The 22988-nt window shown below is 34.9% G+C and overlaps 2 protein-coding genes across 3 annotated transcripts in view; both read right to left on the bottom strand.

Moving 5' to 3' along the window:
• LOC129949414 (uncharacterized) overlaps window positions 1-22988 on the bottom strand; it is a 54320-nt gene that overhangs the window by 28699 nt on the left and 2633 nt on the right. The window lies entirely within an intron of this gene.
• LOC129949415 (phosphatidylinositol 4-phosphate 5-kinase type-1 alpha) lies at window positions 649-12128 on the bottom strand. 2 transcript variants are annotated; one of them, XM_056060862.1, is made up of 3 exons: window positions 11694-12128; window positions 1417-3204; window positions 649-1298 (listed from the first exon to the last, which is right to left on the bottom strand). In XM_056060862.1, exons 2-3 carry the CDS (start codon window positions 3010-3012, stop codon window positions 1239-1241), a joined length of 1656 nt encoding a protein of 551 aa, XP_055916837.1. In that variant the 5' UTR covers window positions 3013-3204; window positions 11694-12128; the 3' UTR covers window positions 649-1238. The 2 variants fall into 2 exon arrangements, with proteins under 2 accessions (XP_055916837.1, XP_055916836.1); XM_056060861.1 differs by having other exon boundaries at window positions 649-3204; window positions 11694-12127.

Raw genomic sequence — 22988 nt, 5'->3', positions numbered from 1 at the left:
AGAAACAAAACACATATTTTAAAGCAAGGGGTTGCCTTTATTTTCGAAGAAGATTTTTGGTAAGAGACTCGAATAATTTCAGCCAAAACAGGCCCAAGTTTCGACCAACATTCTCTTCTAAGGCATTAAATCGCATGATCTTGGAAACAACGCCACAGGCCAGGCCCAAAACCTGAGATAATGCGCTCATTCCTTCATTTCGATTTTCTTCAATAAATGTATTGATTAATATTTCAAAAATTTTCACGGTTTTGAAACGTTGTTCAAGTAACTCTTTAATTTATTATGAAATGGCAAACCGAATTGAGCATAAATCAAGTGGCAGCTGTCAAAAAGACAAATTGAACATAAATCAAGTGACAGCTGTCAAAAAGACCAAATACAAAAAAAGGGTTGCCCGATTAAAAAAAAAATAAATATTTCTACTGTTTCTATTTTTTTTAACTAATTTTTACTTCAAATAAGAAAACATGATAAAAAGAAAACACATAACACAGTATTTCGTTTGTTTTTTTTTAAATATATAAAATAAAATATATTTTTCAATATTATATTGTTTTTTTTTTTTAATTTTATTTTATGTCTTCTTCTATTGCATCAAACTTTTTTCATAACATATTCTAGTTAAAATATGATCACCAGTTTGTGTTTTTGTTTTTTTTTGTGTAGTACAAACGTTAAACGTACTAAATTTAAATACATACAACATTTAAATAAACAATAATTTTATTACATTTTGTATCTAACTAAAAAATTTAATAGTAAATTGTTAATACAATATGAGATTAGGTCCCGAGAAAACGAAGAAGAAGAAAGAGAAGAAAAAAAAAGTAGTTGTAAGGCAAATGGCCACAATTTTCTATATTTTTTTTTTCGATATTTGCGTTCCACAATAAAATGATAACAACAAAACACTACCTATCAACATATTTTCATTTTTCTTTTATCCACATTTAATAATTATATTATACTTATATATTATAAACAATCAATCCTACTTTAAACATAAAAGTAAAGGAAACAAAAATCGATTAAATAAATACCCAAATTCCATCTACATTCAGTAGAGATTCGTTTGCCCCTGGCATTGCTATACCAATTTTATCTGACAGCGCCCTCTATAACGTATGTCGCTGTAGTGGTGACAATATTCTTTTGGGTCATCGACGTATTGGAGTTTCGTCCATCTTCGTTGGAGATTATGTTTGTTTCACTGCCAGAGCTAGTTTGTCGGACGGTCATGTGAATACTTCCTTCTTCGGAGATGTCATCAAAGGCGGGCGGTGGTGTTGATGAACCTGAAGGGATAGTACGGTAACGATCTTTTGGAATAGCTCCCGAACTGGATGCACTGCTGCCGGTAAGGGAGGGCGCTCTTACGGGCATGCGCAACGGCAATGATATACTGTTACTTACGTTGCTGGTTTTTCGCTTGGATGGGGAATGCTTCAGTGGAAATGTGGGCGTCTTTTTGAAAACAGTTTTGCTCATGAAATCCTGAAACCGCTGAGCATAGAATGATGGCCGACACACAGAGACCGTGTCACCGTCGTAGATGATACTTTTGAATGTGTGTTCGAGCTTCTTTTTGAGTCTGTACGATTGAAGGATATCGATAATACCGATGTAGAGCAGTAAACGTTCGTCGTTCTCGCTTCGCGCCGGGATGCCTCCCAACGGAACGTCCTCCTCTTCGTCGATTGTCTCATCAACTGCTTGAATACTCTCCATCGCCGTCGAATGGGCCACCAACCTCTGGCGGTTCATCGACCGACTTCGGTTGAGAGCCGAAGGCCCAGCAGTGCGATCTCGTTCTATCTGCGCTATTCCCTGATCGGCTTCGGGAGCGTCTTCCATGCACACTTCCTCACTGCGTTGAAGCTTCTGTCGGGCATTTTTTATTCGTTCCTCTTTGCGTTCCTTCAACGCCAGATCCAGATTATGAACGCCCACCAGAAGCGAGTAGTCCATGATCTGGAAGGACTCAAGAACCATGCAATCTCTTTGAATTGTCTTTATCAAGGCATTGTATTTGTCCGTCTCGAGGAATATCCCGCTCGGATGGTGTTCTTTAAAATCCAGATCTTTGTATGTTGGCGATGGTTTACTTCTCTCCGCCTTCGAAGCCTTCCTCCCAAAAGTCGAACCCTTCAAGTCATATTTTAAATGCATTTTCACATCGGACGGCAGCAGATTATTCATCGCCACCAATCTCACATTCTTACTGTTACACTGGAAGCAATACAACCCAAAGAACTTCGGCAACAGTGTCCGCGGATTCTGGCTCAGATTCATATAATAGCCAGGCAGTAGTTTCTGCAAGAATTCACCCTCCTTGTGTTGGACAGTCTTTATTATAAACTCATCGTCATCGGTTAGATAGAATATCGATCCCGACGCACCGGGATTCGAGAGTTCTCGCAGTGGCGATGCACACATAGACATCAAAAAATCATCCGGAGCTATTCCAAACAAATCTCTAAAATAACGGAATGCAATTGGGGCATAAACCTTAAATCTAAATTCACTATAGTGATGAGCAGGGGTAATACTGGATCCGTCTGGAGGGAAATTTATACTCTCGATCTCCCAAAAGTCATTCATCAACAGATCACGCTTCGGCTTCGATGCCAAACTACCAACTGTATGCTGGATACCAAGTTGTATCGATCCCATGATCTGGCTACTGTGGATCTTCTTGTAGGTGATCTCTCCGCCCTCCCCAACTCGGCGATGACCAATTTTCCGTTCATATTTGCCGCTAGCACTCGGACGGTAAGTATTCGATGTTGTTGCGTCCAATGTCGAGGTGCCAGCATCGTATGTTTGTATTGTGGAGATCTTCGTTATGTCGTTTGCTGTCGTTGTCGCTTGACTAGATGACGATGTTGTTGCTGTCACAACATCACTTGAGCTTGTTCGTTTGATTTCCGATTCATCTGATGTTGGAGTTTTTACTGGCCTCACGAGCGATACCATTTCAATTGTGCTGATTTCATCGACTGAACTCATTTTCTTCTATCTTTTTTGTTTTTTGTTGGATTTTTGTTTGCGTTCTGATAGCAGCTGTAGCGGCGGCGCGGAGGCGTCGACGTTGGTTTGAATGTGCAGAAGTAGTTTTTTGTAGTTAAGTAATTATGCTGCGGCAGCTTTAGTTGGTGTTGGTGTGATGGTTGATATTTTATCTAATCTATCACACGCGTTCTATAAAAGAAGAAACGTTGAGAAAAAATGCATTTTAGGAAATCAGTCAACTTCCTGGTGTTTTAAAGAATTGTTTTATTTCAGTTTCTAAACAAAGAAAGAAAAAAGAGCAGGAACTTATGGAATATACAAAAAAAAAGTTATACATTAAAGGACATGAATTTCCTTTTCCAGACTAAAACAGTGACATTTTTGATCAAAAAATGTTGTTGACACGAAGAGGTCAAACGATTCTCTGTCTGTCTGGCTTTAGACATCTACTACTCTTCTATACTGACAAATACTTATATTTCTTTAAAAACCGTCTGTCATTTTATTTTAATTTGCTATCTCATAAATAGGCACTCGGGGTTTGGTACTGTACTCCTGTAGTTGAGAAGATAACAATCGCAAATACTAGACAAAAACAATCTAAATAATAAACAAAAAAGTAGATAGATAGAAGTCTTCATGTCAGTTTTTTGTTTTCTATTATCATTTGAATGAAGTTTAGAAAAAGGAACAACTCAGAGGAGAAGAAGAACATAGATGGTCTTATACGACCTATACGAGCTGCCTGATGAGGAGGAGTTTTAGTCAATAGGTTTTTTATGAAGCACAACCAACGAACCAACAAGACTCAGAAGACTCACCCTGAGTCTCTAGCCTATTCTTGATTATTAATTTGCTTATAAATGTTCGCATTTAAAAAGATAACAGATAAAAAGCCCAATTTCCATTGACAGTGTCTTCGCTCCTAGCTTTTTTTTTTCTTCTTAATATGAAGTAGAGAGACAATGGAATGGAAGATAAATGTGTCCCCCAAAATGCTTCACACTCAAGCCACACTCAATTTTGTTAAGGAGTAGGTCATTGGTTTAGCGATAGGCTAGGCAGAGAGAGTGGGGAGGGAAAGAAGGGAGGTATTTATAGCTCTACATATATGGAGTTGGAGTGGCATAATTATTTTCGCCACTTTTATTCATCGTTTTTCTTTTTTTTTTTTAATTTGCGCTGGCTTTATCATAAGCATAACAATGGGCCAAAAGCAATTGTGCAGTCATCCACGAATATAACAACATCGCCGACGACGACAACGACAACGTAAACGTCGTTGAATACGACAACGACATTCACGGGAACGAACGGTTTTTGTGGAAAGGCGAGATGCGGCGGCGGCTAGGCTACAGTCGGTCGTCGCTCGACGGTCGGTGGAACCGAAGCTATGGCCATGGTGATGGCGATGGTTATGGGTTATGGGCTATGGAGCTATTGCTATGGCATCAAGTGCATTTTTCGCAGTCTATTAAATAATGCTATGTGATACACGCCCTTTTAGTCGGTCTTTTGTCTGATTTCACTCTTGTGGCCAGAACTGGCTTGATAGTGGTGTTGTACTCGTATATCGTATGCAATATGCATAGGTACGTTGCAGTAGTAGAATCATCATCATCACTGAGACTGACTGTGTCGTTTATCAGAACGGAAACAATGGCCAAACACACATTCGACGACACACTGCGCGCTTGACCCAATACAGTTCTTCTCTCTCTATCTCTTTCTGGTTTTCTGTCTCTGTTGGTCTCCCTGTGTCTTTCTGTTTCATTCTATTTGTCTGTTTTTCAGTTGATGGTTTTTATGGATTTTCTATAAGAGGATTTGGTTTTCTAGTTATAGCGGTTATATACTAAAGCTTTTACTTATCTTAGTTTAGATGCAATGGACATGGACAACAACTGAGGTTTTTTTTTGTTTGTTTTATTATACGAGTAAATGATGATTTGCCTATGGAAGCCGATTTCAATGGAGTTTTAGAAAATGCTGCAAAATAAAGTCTCTTAAAACTCAATTCCTGTTGTGATTTAAAAACCAATGGAGTAGAAATGAATAGAGAGTTAAATATTTGTGCAAAGGGATGTTTGCTAAAAACGCGGTTTAATATGAATTTTCTATCAATTTAATTCTATTTAAATTCTGCCTTGATGGTTGGACGAGTGGGAGTGATAGGTTCGGTTCGTATAATAGTGATGATAGTTGTCCTTTGATTCATGAGGATTCAATTGTATTACAGAATTGTATTACAAACGACCGGACTGACATATTGTTATTCTTGTACGAGGATTGCTTTATTTTTTCAGTTCTCCAAGAGCATCAACGCATTTATCATGTTTAAGCACTAATTTTGAATAAAGTTATACCAAAAATTCGGGCAATAGGATGAGACTTAAGATGGCATAGTCAGGGATCGTACCCAAGACCTCTGGCATGACAGTCCATCGCACTAAACATCATACCACGGGTACTATTGATGTTAGCTACGAAAATATCTTTATAACGGAGTTGGCAAGGGGTTGCCTTATTGTACCACCTTCCCGGTTATCTTCTTCTAGATTTGAACATTGCAGCTTATTTTTTAATAAAGTGTGTTTTCTTTCCTTGAATTGAAAGCATTGAATTTTAGTTTGTGAACGCACAAATTACTAATCCTATAACTTTCGTTGTCAATTCGACGCCGTTCTCAAGAATGGAACATCGTGCCTACCACAAAATGGCGTCTTTTGCGTAAGAATCTTGGTTTACAACCAGACAAGATTAAACTGACTCAAGAATTGAAGCCGATGGAAAATTTGAAGCGAAATACAAATATTCTCCGATTGGGCAAGTTGTCAACTCTTTATTGGAAAACCAACTAGATTAGGTTAAGTTAGGTTGAAGCCAATTGTTGTCACATGAATCTTGAAACTTTTTTCTAAGCTTAATGAAAGCAATTGGAATTCCTTAAAAAACGTAAACGACTTTTCGTGTTTGTGTACCTTTGATTATTTGGATAATAGTAGTAGAGTAACCCTAGATGACTCCTTTTTGAGGTAAATTAGGGCAAGTAAACTATTTCCAATTGGTACACTAATTACCAAGGTAATATAAAATCTGTTCAAAGTAATCAAACACTGAGAACGTTTATATTTAGTCCATCATACTGGGGATTTTTTTTTAATAAGAAAGTCTGATTTGATTTTTGGCTTTAATCTCAAACAAGTAAAGAATTGTATATTATTTTTAATCGCAACTTGAAAAACTTAATAATATCAAAAAAGCTTCACTCTTTTTAAATGTGACTATCCACGAGTGGCATCGGGAAGACTTGACCGCTTTCAGTCATGCATATTGAATTGTTTACATATTTGACGTGCATCGTCAAAAACCCTGCCAAGTACAAGAAGTTTTTTAGTCCTTCTGATATTCGTTCGGGTACTATTCTTTTAGATTCAAATCTTAAAAAAGACTCAATGCTCTGTGCTGTAAAGTACAGAGATTTTTTGTTTAGCCGCACTAAAGGAATGTGAAATGTTTAAACCGGCTCAAGCGATCTTCTTGGCGATCCTTCTGTGGCACGATAGAAGAAACTTCTGAAGCCCCTAGGCTACGGACAAAATTCTTGCAACTAATCCAGCGATGCCAAGCTGCTTGAAAAATGCAGACGGCTCCTAGACAAATTCAGGTCATGAATCTATGAACTTACTATTGGATACTCATTTTTCTGGTAGTTCTCTTACCAAAACTTGCAACAGTTATATACGTTTAAGTCCCAATACAACATACCCACAAGGTCTGATCACAAGGGACAAGCTACAATAGGATCTAAACAGCTTCAAACCTTTTAAATCTTCAGGACCAGATGGAATAATACCAGCCGAGCTACAAAAGACTTCTGACATAATTGACCCAATCCTGGAGGCAATATTTACCAGCTGTTTTTACTTGGTCCATGTTCTCTCGGAATGGAGAGAAGTTAAAGTTGTTTTTATACCCAAAGCAGGTAAATCAATCCCATTCCTTCTTAAGACCTTGGAAAGATTGATTGATATCCATTTAAGGACAAGTATTGATACAAGACTTCTGTCTTCGTCTCAACACTACCATCGAATATTTGCTCCATCATAAAGAGTTCACTATGGTTGCTTTCCTTGACATCGAAGGTGCCTTTAACAACGTGGACACATCTGCAATCACGTCTGCACTAACATCTCTAAATGTAAAGAGACTCGCTTCGGGAGTTAAATCATTTAATTCTAACTAACAGAATAATTAACTTAAAACTAGGCAACTCTTCGGGCAGACGGTTCGTTAGTAGAGGGACACCGCAAGGTGGTGTTCTATCCCCTCTCCTCTGGAACCTAGTGGTGAATGAAATCCTAACTAGTCTGGAGGCGGAGGGCTTCAGAACAATAGCCTATGCGGACGACGTTGCTAAAGCAGTTTCAGGAAAACATCTTAACATCCTAAAAGAACTATTACAAAATGCCTTGGACAGACTAATACTTTGGGCTGATCGGAGTGGACTGGGTGTTCACCCACACAAAACCGATTTAGTCTTATTTTCCAAACAACAAATTCCTTTTGTCAACCCTCCCTATATTAAATGAATTCAATTAAAATTCTGCGGCACTGGACATCTTACCATACCTAACACTTCTTGACATTTTTAGCCTCAAAGTTTTATCGCAGTGGACTAACAACAACATTGGCCACTCTGTAATTCTTAGGTATTTAGAATCAATTCCAAAGCACACAGACTACACCATCCCCCAACTGTTATTCGACAGAAATTTCGAGATTTCTATACCTCCCAGATCTTTTGGGCATCGCCTTAGAAAACCCAAATATCTTGCGGCATTTTTGGCGACATCGCGTATGTGATCGTTCCACAAAACGAGGTTAGTGATACACATACCGAGAATATCGAGATGTTCAGTCTCCTCGATGCAAGTGCTATCTATGGAGCAAGGGGAGTATATGTCGCTTTAACGATACAAGATAGCATTGGTTTTTCGAAGCATTGAATTCGACGCGATTTCTTAATCCCCATTGTACAATGCTGTTTAGGTCGGAATTTAATAAGCTTATCATATTTTGTCGTTGCAGTTCCACATCCAAAAAAGAGGAATGTGAATCTGAAAACGAATATGAAAAGCTAAGAGTACTATTGTCAGCGAAACAATGTATTGGATTAGAAGTTGCAGACAGGAGATCATTAATACAAATTAGAAAGAGTGTTGGAGATAGAACAGAGCCCTGAGGCACACCAGCATTTATTTTGTGGTTTTCAGACTTAAATCCATCCAATACAACTTGTATTGAACGATTCGAAAGGTAATTACTAATCCAATGAAGCAGGGATTCATGAAAACCGAAAGCACACATTTTCGATAAGAGAGCTTGATGCCAAACCCTATTAAATGCTTTTGAAATATCAAGTGCAATAATCTTACTTCCTCCAAAATGATGTAAAGATTTGTTCCACTGTTCGGTGAGATGAACCATGAGATCACCAGTGGACCTTTTGCTACGAAAGACGTATTTTCGGTCTTTAAGAAGCTTTCGATCTTTGAGATATTTCTTAAGCTGATAATTAATCAGCGTTTCCATGCCCTTGGAAAAAAGGGACGCAAGTGCAATCGGACGATAATTAGAGGGTGATAAAGATACGCCTTTTTTCGGAATAGGCTAGAGAAATGCAGTTTTCACTCGTAACGAGGCCAGAGGAGTAGGACAGATGAAAAAGCTTTAACTCTTCAGAACAATAGCGGATTTATGTTAATAACGATCTTTTAGGACTCTCACAACAGTACGAGTGCGAAAAAAGATTGGCCTCATAGAATCACTAACACGCTCGATGACAGGCGGAGTCATGACACTCACTGGCAGCGTTGAATTGGCGGCGAACTGTCTAACAAAGAGATTAGCTTTCTCTAAAGAACTAGCAGATGGAGTGTCATTGACAACGAGCGGAGGAACCGAGGAAGTGAAAGAATTCCTCATACCTTTACCTCACGCCACGATAAGGGAACATACCCTCATTTAAGGCTATTATTGAAAATGCTAGCTAGGTGTGGGATGATAAGGTTTATGCTTTTCTGAAGCATCATAGGGAAGATTCCGTCTAGATCAGGGGATTTATACGGGGAAAAGAAGTGAATGGCCTATTTTATCCTTTCTTCCGTTATAATATCCGATGGTACTAGGGTTTCTGTATGAGACTGTTTCTGGCTTGCAGATATCAGCTACGAAGCCAGGAAAATGAGTAATCACAAGGAGCTCAAGCGTTTCGCCACCGGATTCAGTCCAGCTGCCTGTAGGTTTTTTGAGAGATCCTAGAGTGACTGAATCCATGGTCAGAATTTTCCTGAGCCTTGCTGATACATTTGTACTTTCTATTTCGTGGCAGAAGGCCATAAATACGTTGCTTCTTTCCTAGTTCTTTTTTGGCGACGTTGAAAAGTCTTCTAGTATCTTTTTTTAAGTTGCCTATTTCATTGGTCCACCAGGGTGTTTTTTTTTTCTACCTTTTCCCATATGATTGATGGGACAACTTTTTTCTAAAGCGTGATTCAGAACAACTCTAAGTTTTTCTGACGCAATATCTATGTCGGAGGGTTCTTGAATACGAAGTGTGTCCGGGTTTTTAATCCCCTGTCCTACTTCCCTACAGAATACATTTCAGTTTGTTTTCCTGAAATTCCTAAAGGGTTTTGGAGTTGCTGCTTCTTGATTCACATCCTCGGAAACTTAAATTATAGAAATTCGAATGTTTCTTCATGCAAAAATACGACTCTTCGTTTCGAAGTTAAATGTTTTTATTCAGAATCGTGACTACACCATTGAAATACTATATAATGCAATAATATTATAGAAACTAGATATATGTCGCAACAAGTAACGAAAAACAAAACAGATGAAGTCACACACTAACTATAATACGAGTATTCAATCATCAGCCGCCGAGTTTCGCCGTCAGGGAGAACAGATGCGAAAAAAAGTAACTTTTTGCAAAATTTTAAACAACCGGTTTTCTCTGAATTCAACTAAATTATACGAATCAAACCTACATAGATAGGTTTGTACATTTTTTATCCGCGAGCTAAGTTATCTATCTATGCAAAAATAAAAATAAAATCCAAACCAAAACTTTCGATGAAATTTGAATATTTATTTAATGAATCTCTGAATTTGCAGAAAATGTATATTTTCTCCATAGAAAACAAAACTGCAAATAAATCAGAAAATCAATAAATAATTGTAAAGAAATCAATCATCACCAAGTAATTTAGGAGGTATTACACCTTATTATTGTTTACCTTTCATTCTCTCAACACAAAAAAAAGTTCCCAAACGCGACGAACGACCGACGACGATATTGACAATGAGTCATCTAGAAGTCACTAGAAAATCTAGATAGGTATAAGTAGGTAGGTACCTACCACTACTTATTTTGTATTCGTAAAGTTATGCGTCATTGAAAAATAAAACAAAAAACTATATACTTGAATTCCTCCTTGAGACAACAGCAGCTTCCTAAACAAAATCCAACTTAACTCGTGATTCAATTTAAAATTCAAAATAAAATAAAATAAATGAAGTCACGATCGGCGATGCAACGACGGTTTGAAAACAAATAAAAATCTGTGTTGTTAAACAATTTATTAACGTAATTATGATAAAATAGCAATGCAAAATCTTATACAAACTTAATCCCAGTGACTTCACTTGCTTCGTAAAAGTGCAATAAACATAAAACGCCTACAGACCGATTTTGATAAGAGCGAAGGAAAAAAACAAACAATTAAATAATCTTATCAGTGGAAATACCATCTGTGAGTGTAGGAAACTTCGACCACATTCCGCTACTCCACCGGGTAGAGATAGAAAAGAGCCTTTGAGCTTTAGCTCAGGGAATGCTTACGCAATTCATTCCAAAGTCATTAATTCTCATAAAATATCTTCTTTACTTTTTTTGTGTGTTGTTGTTGTTTTTTAAATGAATGAAAAATAGCGCAGTGTAAAAGAAATAAACATTGAAATATTATAAAAATAGACGGAAATACAGAAAAATTAAAACCAGCAGATTGCCTCAAGGGCGTCAGACTAAATGGCAAAAGATAAACAGACATAGACAGACACAGCGCAGCTCAGCGAAGCGCTAGAAAATGCGAACAGAATAGTGAAATGTTTTTGCAAACTTTCTGCTTTCTGGTCTGGACACTCTTCGACCAACCGACCGTCTGACTTTTCGATGATATCGGGAGGACCCAACACCCAACTAAAAACCAAGCAGAGATAGAGGAAGAGGAAAGGGAAGAACAAGAAGATAAAATGATTTAATTATAGTGAACATGAACAAACTATGTGTGATGTGACCCCACGAACGACGCGGACGACCACAACGACAACGAAAACGACGACGACGCCGATGATGATGACGATGATGATGGAAATATTATTAAATAGTTTGTATCTTTTTTTAACTTTTCCACTTTGCCAAGATCGACAAAAAGCCACACAAATGTGAATTACTTCATCCATAGTTCACCTCACCTCACCACAATGACAATCTCCTATTATTATCAAGTTCCTGCTCTTTTCACATTTTTCAAAACTAAATAAATAAGAGAAAAAAAACAATAAAACACCAAAATTGAAAGTTGAAAATACATAAAATTAAATTTACTCACATTTCTTTGTGTTTAAATAATAATTGTTGAATGGGAGTTTCTTTTGTTGGGAATTTTTGTGGACTCTTTTCCATTTGTACTTGAGGGGAATTTATTGCACTGAAATATTTTTGTTTTTATTTAAATTTCAAATCACGAGAAACAAGCAGAAGCAGCAGCAGCAGAAGCTAGCCAGCCATCAACAGGAGACTAAAAACTATTTAGATATTTTTTATTTTCCTTGTTTATTTCATAACACAACACATGTCCATACAAATCCAATTGCACATTACTGATTAGATTAATAATTTTGGTATTTTGTTAAATCGAATGGTTTTAGTTTGATGAGGAGGATATTATTTATAATTTAATTGAATTTTCTTTCAAAATTAAGAAGAACTCTTTGAAGAAATGGCCGCCCGCAGTGATCACCGTCGTCGTTTGTGTTAAGAAAAATTTAGCTGCTGTCAAAAAAGTTTTGTATGTGGCGAAAAGTAAAGAGAAATGTCAGATGGAGGGGTTTTGATTGGTTGCTTTTAAGTGAGTTGAGAGACATCTGGTTGTGGGAAAAGTAAAGTGTGTGATCGTTAGTTTGTGGAAAAGTGATGCCAAATTAAAATTATTTTAAATTAAAAAATTATTTTGTGATTTTATTTTAGATTTCTATTGAATTTGATTATTGTTTTTGGTGTTATTGTAAATTATTGTATTTTAAAATGAAAAAGTGATTTTCAATATTTGTTTAGCAAATTTAATTTTTATAAACAAATTGTAAGTCAGACGATTAAAAGGTTGTCATTTTTAGTTAATTGATCACTTGGACTTAAATATTCATGCATTAGTTTTGAAAGGGGTTTTAACATTTTTAATATATATAAATTTAACATTGGGTAGGTTCAGACGACATAAGGGACTTGAAATTTAGGCAAACTTTGGCCTGATGTCAAAAAGTTAAGGCAACTTTAATGGAAAGTTGACTGGAAAGGTAGTCAAGATAAATCTCCCCAACTATCAAGCCAAGTCTACTTCTATTAAAATGACAGTTGATAATGTTTTTTCATTCAACTGAAAGCTGAACTTTATTAGTCTATGATTTATTTATTTTCTGCACAGATTTGTTTAATGCTTTCTGTTAAAGGATTCCTTGTCAATTTGGAAAAGAAATAACTAATATGTCTTTATACAAATCGTGGTGGACTTGTAGCTTGCCTGAGGAGTGTTTTTGTACTATAAACATAAAGTAGATATTGCGAATTTGTGAATTAAAGACGCTTGAAAAACTAACTAGTTTCCTCTGTAAAAATGTACGTTTAAAGAATGAAGTTGACTGCAATTGAAGTCCCTTAGGATCTCTTCGCGGCCTACTTATTGCATTCTGTAATCGATGTGATTATTTTTTGATAATAGTGAAAAAGTGCTGTATTTTTGTATGCTTCTAGGAGTGACTTTTTGAATTGTGGAGGACTGCGTTTCGAGTCTTTTAATGAAAATTGGGGTTAGTTTGTTTACAGTGAATCAAGTTTTTAACAATTTTTTAGAGGTAATTAATTCAATCCAAAATTACTTCACATTTTTTTAATCAAGAATGTCTGTTAACAAAGAGTGGCTTTCTTTTGAGCACAATGCTTTTTAAACATTTAATAGAGGGTCATTAATTCCAAGGTTTCACACTGGTAGCGATAGCATATGACACATGTCAAACTCAGCTGTCATTTTAAGTATCATAATATAAATATAAATGTTTGTAATTAACGATAAGGATACGGCTAAGAAACTAACAAACGCGTTAATGTTAAATTAAACAACGATGACTTTTGGCATAATTGGAAGATCAAAGCGTGATGTCAGTGGAGCGTTTTTGAGCATTGCGACGGAAGCGAAGAAGATGGGTTTAGTGGTCAACGAGGGCAAGACCAAGTATATGCTGTCATCAAAAAAGGACACTGAACAACGACGTCTTCACCAAAACGTCACCAAGGACAGCTATAACTCTGAGGTAGGTAAAGACTTTGTCTACCTAGGCACCGCTATTAATACAGACAGCGACACCAGCGCTGAAATCAAACTAAGAATAACTCTTGCAAATCGCAGCTTCCTTGGACTTAGAAGGCAATAAAGAAGTAAAGTCCTCTCTCGAGCATGTAAAATCACCATCTATAAGACACTCACCATCCCAGTTCTCATTTATGGCGCTGAGGCCTGGACCCTGTCAAAGAAAGATGAGAGCGTCTTAGGATCCTCTAAGAGAAAAATTCTTCGGGTGATGGAGAATGGTGGAGAAGATATAACGACGAACTGTACGGGCTGTACAGCGACACTGACCTAGTTAGCAGAATTAAAGTCCAACGGCTTAGATGGCTAGGTCATGTAGAGTGGATGGACATCAACGCTCCAGCCCGGAAGGTCTTCGAATCCAATCCCGAGGGACGGCGCAGTAGAGGAAGACCGCGACTCAGGTGGTGCACCCAGGTGAGAGAGGACCTCAACCAACTTGACGTGCGAAACTGGAGACAGCTAGCTAGGGACCGAGCTGGCTGGAGACGCATGTTGGTTGAGGCCCAGATCCTCCCCGGAATGTAGTAAGTAAGTAAGTAGACTTTTGGCGGTCGTCTTCGACCGACTAAGCAAGCAATCGTCTGAGTTTTGAGGTAATTTGAAGAGGGTGAAAACGTTACTGAGCTATCTAAGGTCTGTCTATCGAATATATTGCTACTTATGATCCAAAATAATCGATTTCTCGTCCTTCCAAGCAATTGAACATGTCGTACACCTCGTTTTTGGCCAGAGCAAGTGAAACTCATGTTTTCGATGAAATTTGATTCCAAAAATACAGAGCAACTAAGCACACAACACCACCAATTATGGGTTTATTTTATTAGATGTTTAAAGGGTCCGCAAATTCAAGTTTTTGGTTTTATTATTTTGAACCGTGAGACTAGTCAAGAGATTATGTTTAAGCAAATAATTCTTGAAGTAAAGTCGCTTTTTTTGGCAGAAAATGTTCTAAATGTTCGAAAAATTGGTTAAAAATTATCTCCAAGGAGCAAAAATAATTAAATTTTTGTTTATAAAGCATGGTACGCAGTTCAAGCTAGAATGTAGCTTCCCTATGAAAATTACTCCAACACTTAGTCAAGCTTCAACTTAGCAAAGCATTTTAGTGGAGTGGTAGGTACGCTCTAGCAAAAATGTCATATTATTGTATATTATTGAACTGTCAAAATTTAGTGGACTGATAAAATTGCTTGGTGCATTTATTACGAGCTAATTTTTGAGAGAACATTGGAGATCGTAGCTAAAAGGGTTAATTGTAGAGGTTGAATATTCTTATAGAATTGGTTTTATAATAAAAATGACATTTTGAATATACAACATATCCGCTAAAAGAAACTTTTATTTTCTTAACAAAAATAGTTTCAAAACGGACCCATTTTTAAATTTTCTATCGCTACGTTCAATTGATTGGGATTGGGTTCTGTCATAAATTGTATTTTGTCCGGTGTTAAGATAAAATGAATATTGAGAAGTTATTTCTTGAGCAAAGTCTTTTCAAGCCAAAATAAAAAAAGATTACGAAATACAAAAAAAAACAACAAATTTAACCTTCAAATTAGAACTTAGACGAAAGTTTCCCAAAGATCAGTTGCATTTTGTAAACATCGTTCTTCTGTCAACATTTAGCTCAGTTTTTAGATGAATTTTGGAGAAAACACGTGAACGTAATCTTAGCTCGTGCTGCCTCCAAATAGAGGTGTCAAAATTTTCAATATTATCTACTGAACAAATCTGAAGAACATAGTCAAAGAATTTTCTTATGTCAATTTTGCGATTAAGAAATTCGTAGTATTTCAGAATTTGCTCTTACTAAAAACGTAGTGAAAGAAATATAACAGGCTTTTGTAAGTTTACTGTCAAAATAAAAAAATTCTTTAGCGAAAATTGATATACAAAATAAAAATTACTATTGTACACCCGTGTAAACCCACTTATAAAATATACATTTTCAACGTACGAAGTCAATACCCTAGGCACTCTAAATAAGACACTAATCAAAAACAAGTCTGTTAATGTAGCCATTATTTGTGTTATTTTTTTCTACACTTAATTTTAGCTACCTGCTTGATCAATATCTTCCACATTTGCATTGCTAATCATCGAATTCCAACAAAAACCACTTAAAATAATTAATTTAAAGATTACAAAAATTCAGAAAAAACAATAAAGATTAAAATGAAACCGTTCCGTATCGGATATGGATATCAGATGATTGAAATTAAGCAATAAGTTTTGCTAAAATTAGTTTTTTTTCTTCGGTTTGGCAATAATAGGCTTCGTTCATTATGTTAGCTTAATTTGGCAATAAGTATTGAATTTTGGTGAAACGCACTCACCTAAAACATTCAAATAAAAGAATAGCCGTGTAAATATCATCTAACTTTAAGTGACAGTTGACCAATCAGACGCTTTAAGAACTCAGATGTCCTAAAACTCTGACATAAGCTGTCAATAAGAATGACAATTTGCGAATACCTTTCAGCAGAATTGCCTGTTCACACGGTTGGCATTTCATTTCATTTTAAAGTCGTTAAATTCTGTGTTCACGAGATTAATTGTCAGAAATGACAGTGATATTCGAGACAATTTTTAGTATCAATTCATTTGAACTTTACTTAAGTTTTGAAATCTCAAACTTTCGAAATTCTGAGCAAACTTGTCATTTGGTAGTATCGTTCAAGTAAGTTGTCACTAAACGACACTTTAGCTGTCTCTGTAGAAATGTACACCACCACGAAGTGAAAAGTGAAAACTAACTAAAAGATCGTTTATTCAATGGATTTACACGGATTTCCATTGGTATATGAAATCAATCTATTTTCGTTTACACTTTTCAATGGAAATAAATTCCATTACATCCTAAAACGCCTAAACATTCACCCCGAGTTTCTTAGAATCGACTTACATTCTTAAGTTCTTAGCTTAGTTTAAATATGTCTCGATACCTTCATGCAGGTATTTAACACAAAAATCAAATCACTCACTTGTCAAATTAACAATGCATCAACATGACTAATAAACAATGACAATATCAACAAATAAACATAGAATGGAGACAAATCACATAAATCTAATATTTACTACGTCCCCTTACGTAGCTTCATCATAACCAAGTTCAGAACAGAAGCGCAACGCATTGACATTCGTGGTTTTGGTTTTAGGCTTAGGCGTGTCGGTCTCGGTATTGTTGTCGAGTCGTCTGTCATCGAAATAGGCGTCGTAGTTGTCGGCGAAACAGGCGTACGCAACGCATTTAGTCACATAATTTGCATACAAATCACGTTCAATGGCACGCCTTAACTTATTACCTATAGTAGTTTGTAGAGTAATCTGGTAATAGGTACAGTACTGCCACCTATAGTTAAGTTTTATATAATAAAGAAGCTTTAGCTTATAAAGTATACATCGAAATTTTGTCATGAATGTTGTGATGATGATGGTTACTTGTCATTAGTTATTTAATTATAGATATTGACTGCATGCCTACATGAACTTATTTTTTATTATAGCTTGACAACAGCAGGTTCTTATGAGATTTTTGTGTTATGTGATGGAAGAGATGCTAGCGTTTAAAATTCTTATCACTGCTAAATATTTAAATTACATGCAATTCGTGCGTTTTAGCATATTTTCTCAATAGGCATACGAAAGTAGATAATTTTATATTTAAACGGAAGTAGATTTATTAGATTCGAAGATTTGAGACATTTTTTGGTAGATGGTTCAGTTGTCAAAATTTAAATGGCAACCTTTATGTCACGATTGCATCGCATTACTTATTAGGGAGATTAAATGACTAATGGCTGAATCACAAACACGCCTCACGTTTCGTTTAACGATTGTAAGGAAAAGAACCTAATGTGACTCCAAACGGAGGCTCTAGTTCAATTATCTGAACATTTGCTTTGTCTGACAGCTCAACAGCTGTAAAAAATGTCAAGAAACAAAACATTTTCTCTTTGGAGGGATGAAGCAGCTGTTATAGAAATGTCATTCAAAGCAACCTCGATGCAGGCCCACCGTAACGCAGACGAAGCTGACGCGTGTTTGTGATTCAGCCATAAATGTCAAAATAAGTCCTCCTAAAAGAGTTAAATCAAAAGTAAACAGATCGTGTAACTATCCAAAGAAATTCATAGCAATGCGAAATAGAGAAACAGATCCATTAATAATTTTGCACAAATGCATCTGGGATATTTTTTGACAGATTCATTTTTGACATTTTCTCCATTTATTAAAATTCTCTAAGTTTGCATAAAATGTGATTGTATTTGTCAAATTTGACACTTCAAATTCAGTATTAAGTAACGTGAAACATTTTAAACGTCAAACAATACAAAAGTTACGACCGCCAAATGTCAAATATAAAATATATTTTCCTCGTGACATTTTGAAGGATAGGTGTAGGCAGATAAGTCATCAACCTAAACAATGGCAATTTTCATGATCATTTGTTTTGTATGCTATCGCATTTAACAGAGATGACTATACGCAGACAAACCCGCACTTTTTTTTTAAATAAATAAATTACTCATCGTGAGCGTCATTATAAATTATATTGGTAGAGAAGTTTTCAAGTTCTTATTTAAAGAGAAATTTTAATTAATTTATAGTGACGCCGCCGGTTGTTGTTTGACGAGTTTCAATGTCAATTTTTAAAAACCAGTAAATAGGGGATTTCCTTGTCTAACTTTCCAACGTTAAAACGTATTTTTTTAGGAGATAGAAATATTATAATTTAAATATATGTCTTAGAATTTTTTATCATAAATAATTTAACATTTTGTTGAATACATTTTGGTTGCTTCTTATCTTTTAGATCTTAAGGACTAATTTCTATATCATATTTAGTCCACTTAATTTTTTAATAGTGCCTTTTTAAAAAATGTCATCCAAATTTTCAAACATAGTCAAACGTTGAATGAAGTCAAATCTTAATGTCCAATGTCCGTTACGTTAAGTAGATTTTAAGCTATGTTCACATTAAAATCCTTTTGACGTCTCATTTTTGTATCGCATACAAAAAAATTAAATTATGAGATATCACAATTCGTCTCTATAATGGCTGAAACACAAACGGTCTCGTCTACTTTACGTTGGGCCACCTTCGAGGTTGCTTTGGATGACACTTCCAATATGACATTTCTAAAATGGCACTTCTGTCATTAGCAGCTGTTATTTTTTCTCAAACTAAAAAAAAAATGAGTTTTGAAATCGAAAAAATTTTATTTATCGATTACACAGCCTATAACGACCAATGGGAATCCCTCCAAAAGCCAATGTATTTTGTTTGTTGACTTTTTTACAGCTGTTGAGCTGCCAGACAAAGCAAATGTTGAACTAGAGCTTCCTTTTGGAGGCACATTACGTTATTTCCTTACGATTGTCAAATGAAACGTCAGCTGACGTTCTTATGGCTGAACTCGTAAACGACTGGCGAAGCCGAAGCTGAATCGTGTTTGTGTTTCAGCCATAATAATCAAATTTGAACACCGTATATTATTTTCCAAAACCTCACTAAATGTTTTAAGTAAATGTCACTTAAATTTTCTTGTCTTTTTATGACAGCTGGCCAATAAGGGGCTCGAAAATTTAAGTTTTTTGTAAAATTAAATGCAGAATCTGAAGGTTTTTAAACAAGTGTCAATCGAATTTTCAGATATAGTCAAATGTTGAATACAGTCAAATTTGGATGTCAAATATTTTTCATCTACGTATAGTGGATTTTAAGCTATGTTCACATCAAAATGCTGTTGACAAATTATGTTTGTATCCCATAAATAATATAAAATGATGCAATGTCACAATTCGCCGCTGTCAAAGATTCCAATGTGAAAATCGTATGTCATGAAAAGATATCATTTGACAAAACTTCATTTAATTATTTATGTGAGTAAATGTTAAGTCATTAAATTTATATGACAACTTCCCAATAAGATGCTTTTAAATTTAAGATTTCTGAACATTTGACGCTGAATCCTTAGGTTTTTGTAAGCCATCATTTATGTAGAAAGTAAATGTATTTTTATATAAGATTTAAGATCTAGCCAATCAAGTCTGACATCCAATAAATTTTCCAGGAAATATAAAGTCAAAAATGAATGCTTCAGAAAAATAATACCTTTCTAATTTACAAGCTTTGTAATTAAAAGGCTAAATATAGGTTAATTTTAAAGTAAATTCCATTAAAAATCGCCCTTTTACTTCCGCTGTTAGAGTTAAATATTAAAGTTGTTACAATTTCCAACTCCCCTGAAGCCATCTTCGACTTCCTAAACATAAAACCAGTTCTTACGTTATTTGTAAAAGCCTTAAATACCATTTACACGCTTCTTTAGAATCGAATCTTATTTACATTACTTACGAATCAGAAGGTATTCAAGCCTGTCATTATGAATGAATTTCATTCATTAACTTTGGGTTTTCGCATTAAAATAACATTATTACCAGAAAGAACCTTCAAAAATATTTTGTCCGGCTTACCTACCTAACGATACCGATACCGAAATACCTTAGCAAATTCCATTCTACTTAGTAAGTAAAATTGATCTGACTTAAGACTTGAGTCGAGCGAGAGTCACTGACAGAGAAAACCATTTGTTTGTTGGTATATGAATCATCTGCCGATAGTTTGGTTGTTTTGTTTGTAAAAGGTGACTCGTCGCCTCGACTGCGCAAATAGTTTTTTTTTGTTTATTGTTTTTAATTAATTTAATTTAATTAAATTTTCTAAGAACAACAAAATGCTTGATTTAATTGATATTACGGTTTCTCCTAGTTTCTTTTTTTACTATACACTTAAACAGAAGCTGATAAATTTGTATGAATCCAAGTAGGCAACAGGTTTGACATTCCATTGTAAGTTATAATGTCTAAAAACTATGTACCTATCGTATAGGTACCTTCTCTGGTCTTGGCAAATACCGAACTATTGATTGTTTATGTTTTTAGTTAATTGATGGATCATCGATTGCCATTTTAGGATTACAAAACGAACGTGAACGATCGATTGACAGTTAAATAATTGCAATGATCTGTTAGTGTAATTGATTTATTTTTCTTAAACTTGACATAAAAGTACCGGTTTAGGAAATTTTTCCGCATTTATAGAGATCTTTTTTAATTAAATGGGTCTTTCTTCATCTTCTTCTTCTTGCGGGTGTGTAAATGGGAATTTTTATCCGCTGGATTGTTCAATTTGTTACTATGAATGCCAAACAAATTGTTTAAGAGTCAATACAAATAATAGATTGTATACAGTTAAGATGTCAGATGACATTGACATTGACAGTTAAGAGAATTTAGATGTCAATAAAAAGTAACTTCTTGTATTTTATCTTCCGCGTATCTGAATTATTGATGTGGGAAATAATTATTATAAACAGTCTTGTCCAGTATTATTCGTCAGTAGTTGGAATGACTTCGACGACATTAATTTTTTTGTTATTATACGGGGCAAAGTTGTAGGCTTAACCGAAAGGTCTTAATTGAAGTTCTGAAAATAGTATACTTTAAAAACACTGCCATAAGTCGATTTTAATGAATTTTAAAATGCCACAACACTGAAAAATGGGACGTGGTTCCGAGCAATTTCGAATGTATTATAGCTTCAAACAAAGTCACCTCGAGCAACAAAACGAGAAATTGTCATTTTTAAGGTGTGTTTAAACTTTAAAAATACGAGTTTCAGAAACAAACTATTATTAATACGGAAGAATATTGTTTCAATAAATGGCAGTTTTTAAATAAGGGACGTGAAAAAAAGTTGTTGCATATAACCGAAAGGCGGAGTCGACTATAGACAACCTTTCCTTACAATTGAGAAAGACACATCGACACGACGCGCAATAAGGGGAGTGAATTAAATCACTCACGAGAGGAGATTTCAAGGAATTTATTTAGAATCCCTTTTTCACTTTTTTAAATGAAACTTGAAGCTAAGTAGGTAGAAACTACTGTCAGATCTGTCAGTATCACAAATGATCCTACTTGGCTAGTTTATATTTCTTAAGATCTTGGAGACATTTTTTTTAGTCTCTGAAATACAAGTTTAAACAAAATTTCCCACTTTTGCTGTCAGAAATCTGACAACAGAAGTTTTATGATTGGATTTCTTCAGAATTCTCTGTCGCACAATTTTAAAAGGATGAGAAGAAATGCAAAGCTAAATTGATTGCTAGGTGAAATAAATAGTGAATAATTATGTTTATGATTTATTTTCCTGATCCGTCAATCCGTCTTGGAAAATTCTCAGAAATCTTAGAAATATAAACCAGCCAAATGCCTGACAATCGTAGGAACTTACATATTTGTCAAAACCTGTCACTTTAAGTTGTCAATGTCATATTTGAAATTTTCAGATGACATTGCTTAAGACATCTGACAATTGTTGGCAATTCTTTCATTTTTATATAGGAATATATTTTCTGTGTGGACTCAAAATTAAATCAACAATCCATCTGATAGTTCCATTGTATGGCTTTGGGAAAAACAAATCTAACACCTTTTGGTAGTATAATTGGCTGATATAGAAATATTATAAAAAAAAGAGGCTGGGATGCCACCCACACTGATAACTTCCCATCCCGTCTGCCGGACTTTGCTTAAAAGTTTGTCTATATGTACTCGCATTAATTTTTACCAAATTTGCGTACTATTTTTTGTAGATTTTATTTTTTATGAAAAAACGGACTATTGGATTTTTATATAAAAATGACTGTGTATCGAAAACAATATTTTCTGAGAAATAAAATAAGTTTCAAGCCAATATTTGTAATTTTTGAAAAGCTATTTGAGTAGAAAGTAAATTTTTACCAAGTTTTAGCATTGTTTCTTTTTAGAGTTTTATTTTTTGTAAGAAAACTGTCAATTCGATTTTTTTCAAAATTTTATCGAATGTTTAAAACAATATTTCTTATAAGCGAAAATTAGTAAGAACCTATTATCTCAAATTTTTAAAAAGATATTTAAGTCGAAAATCAATTTTTACCAACTTTTTTGTCAATTTTTTGTAAAAAAAATATCAATTCGATTTTTTTCAAAATTTTACTGAATGTTGACAGCAATATTTTTTTGAAATATAAAAGTAAATTAAAGCCAATACCTCAAAGTTTTGAAAAGATATTTGAGTCGAAAATCAATTTTTACCAACTTTTATTAATTATTTTTAGGTTTTTATTTTTTGAAAAAAAGGTCAATTAGATTTTTCTCAACATTTTTCAGAATGTTTAAAACAATATTACTTATAAGATAAAATAAGGT

Source organism: Eupeodes corollae, chromosome 3, assembly GCF_945859685.1.
Source record: "Eupeodes corollae chromosome 3, idEupCoro1.1, whole genome shotgun sequence".
Classification (NCBI taxonomy): Eukaryota; Metazoa; Arthropoda; class Insecta; order Diptera; family Syrphidae; genus Eupeodes; species Eupeodes corollae.
Note: the sequence above shows the minus strand (reverse complement) of the source record. Positions and strands in the feature narration are given on the sequence as shown.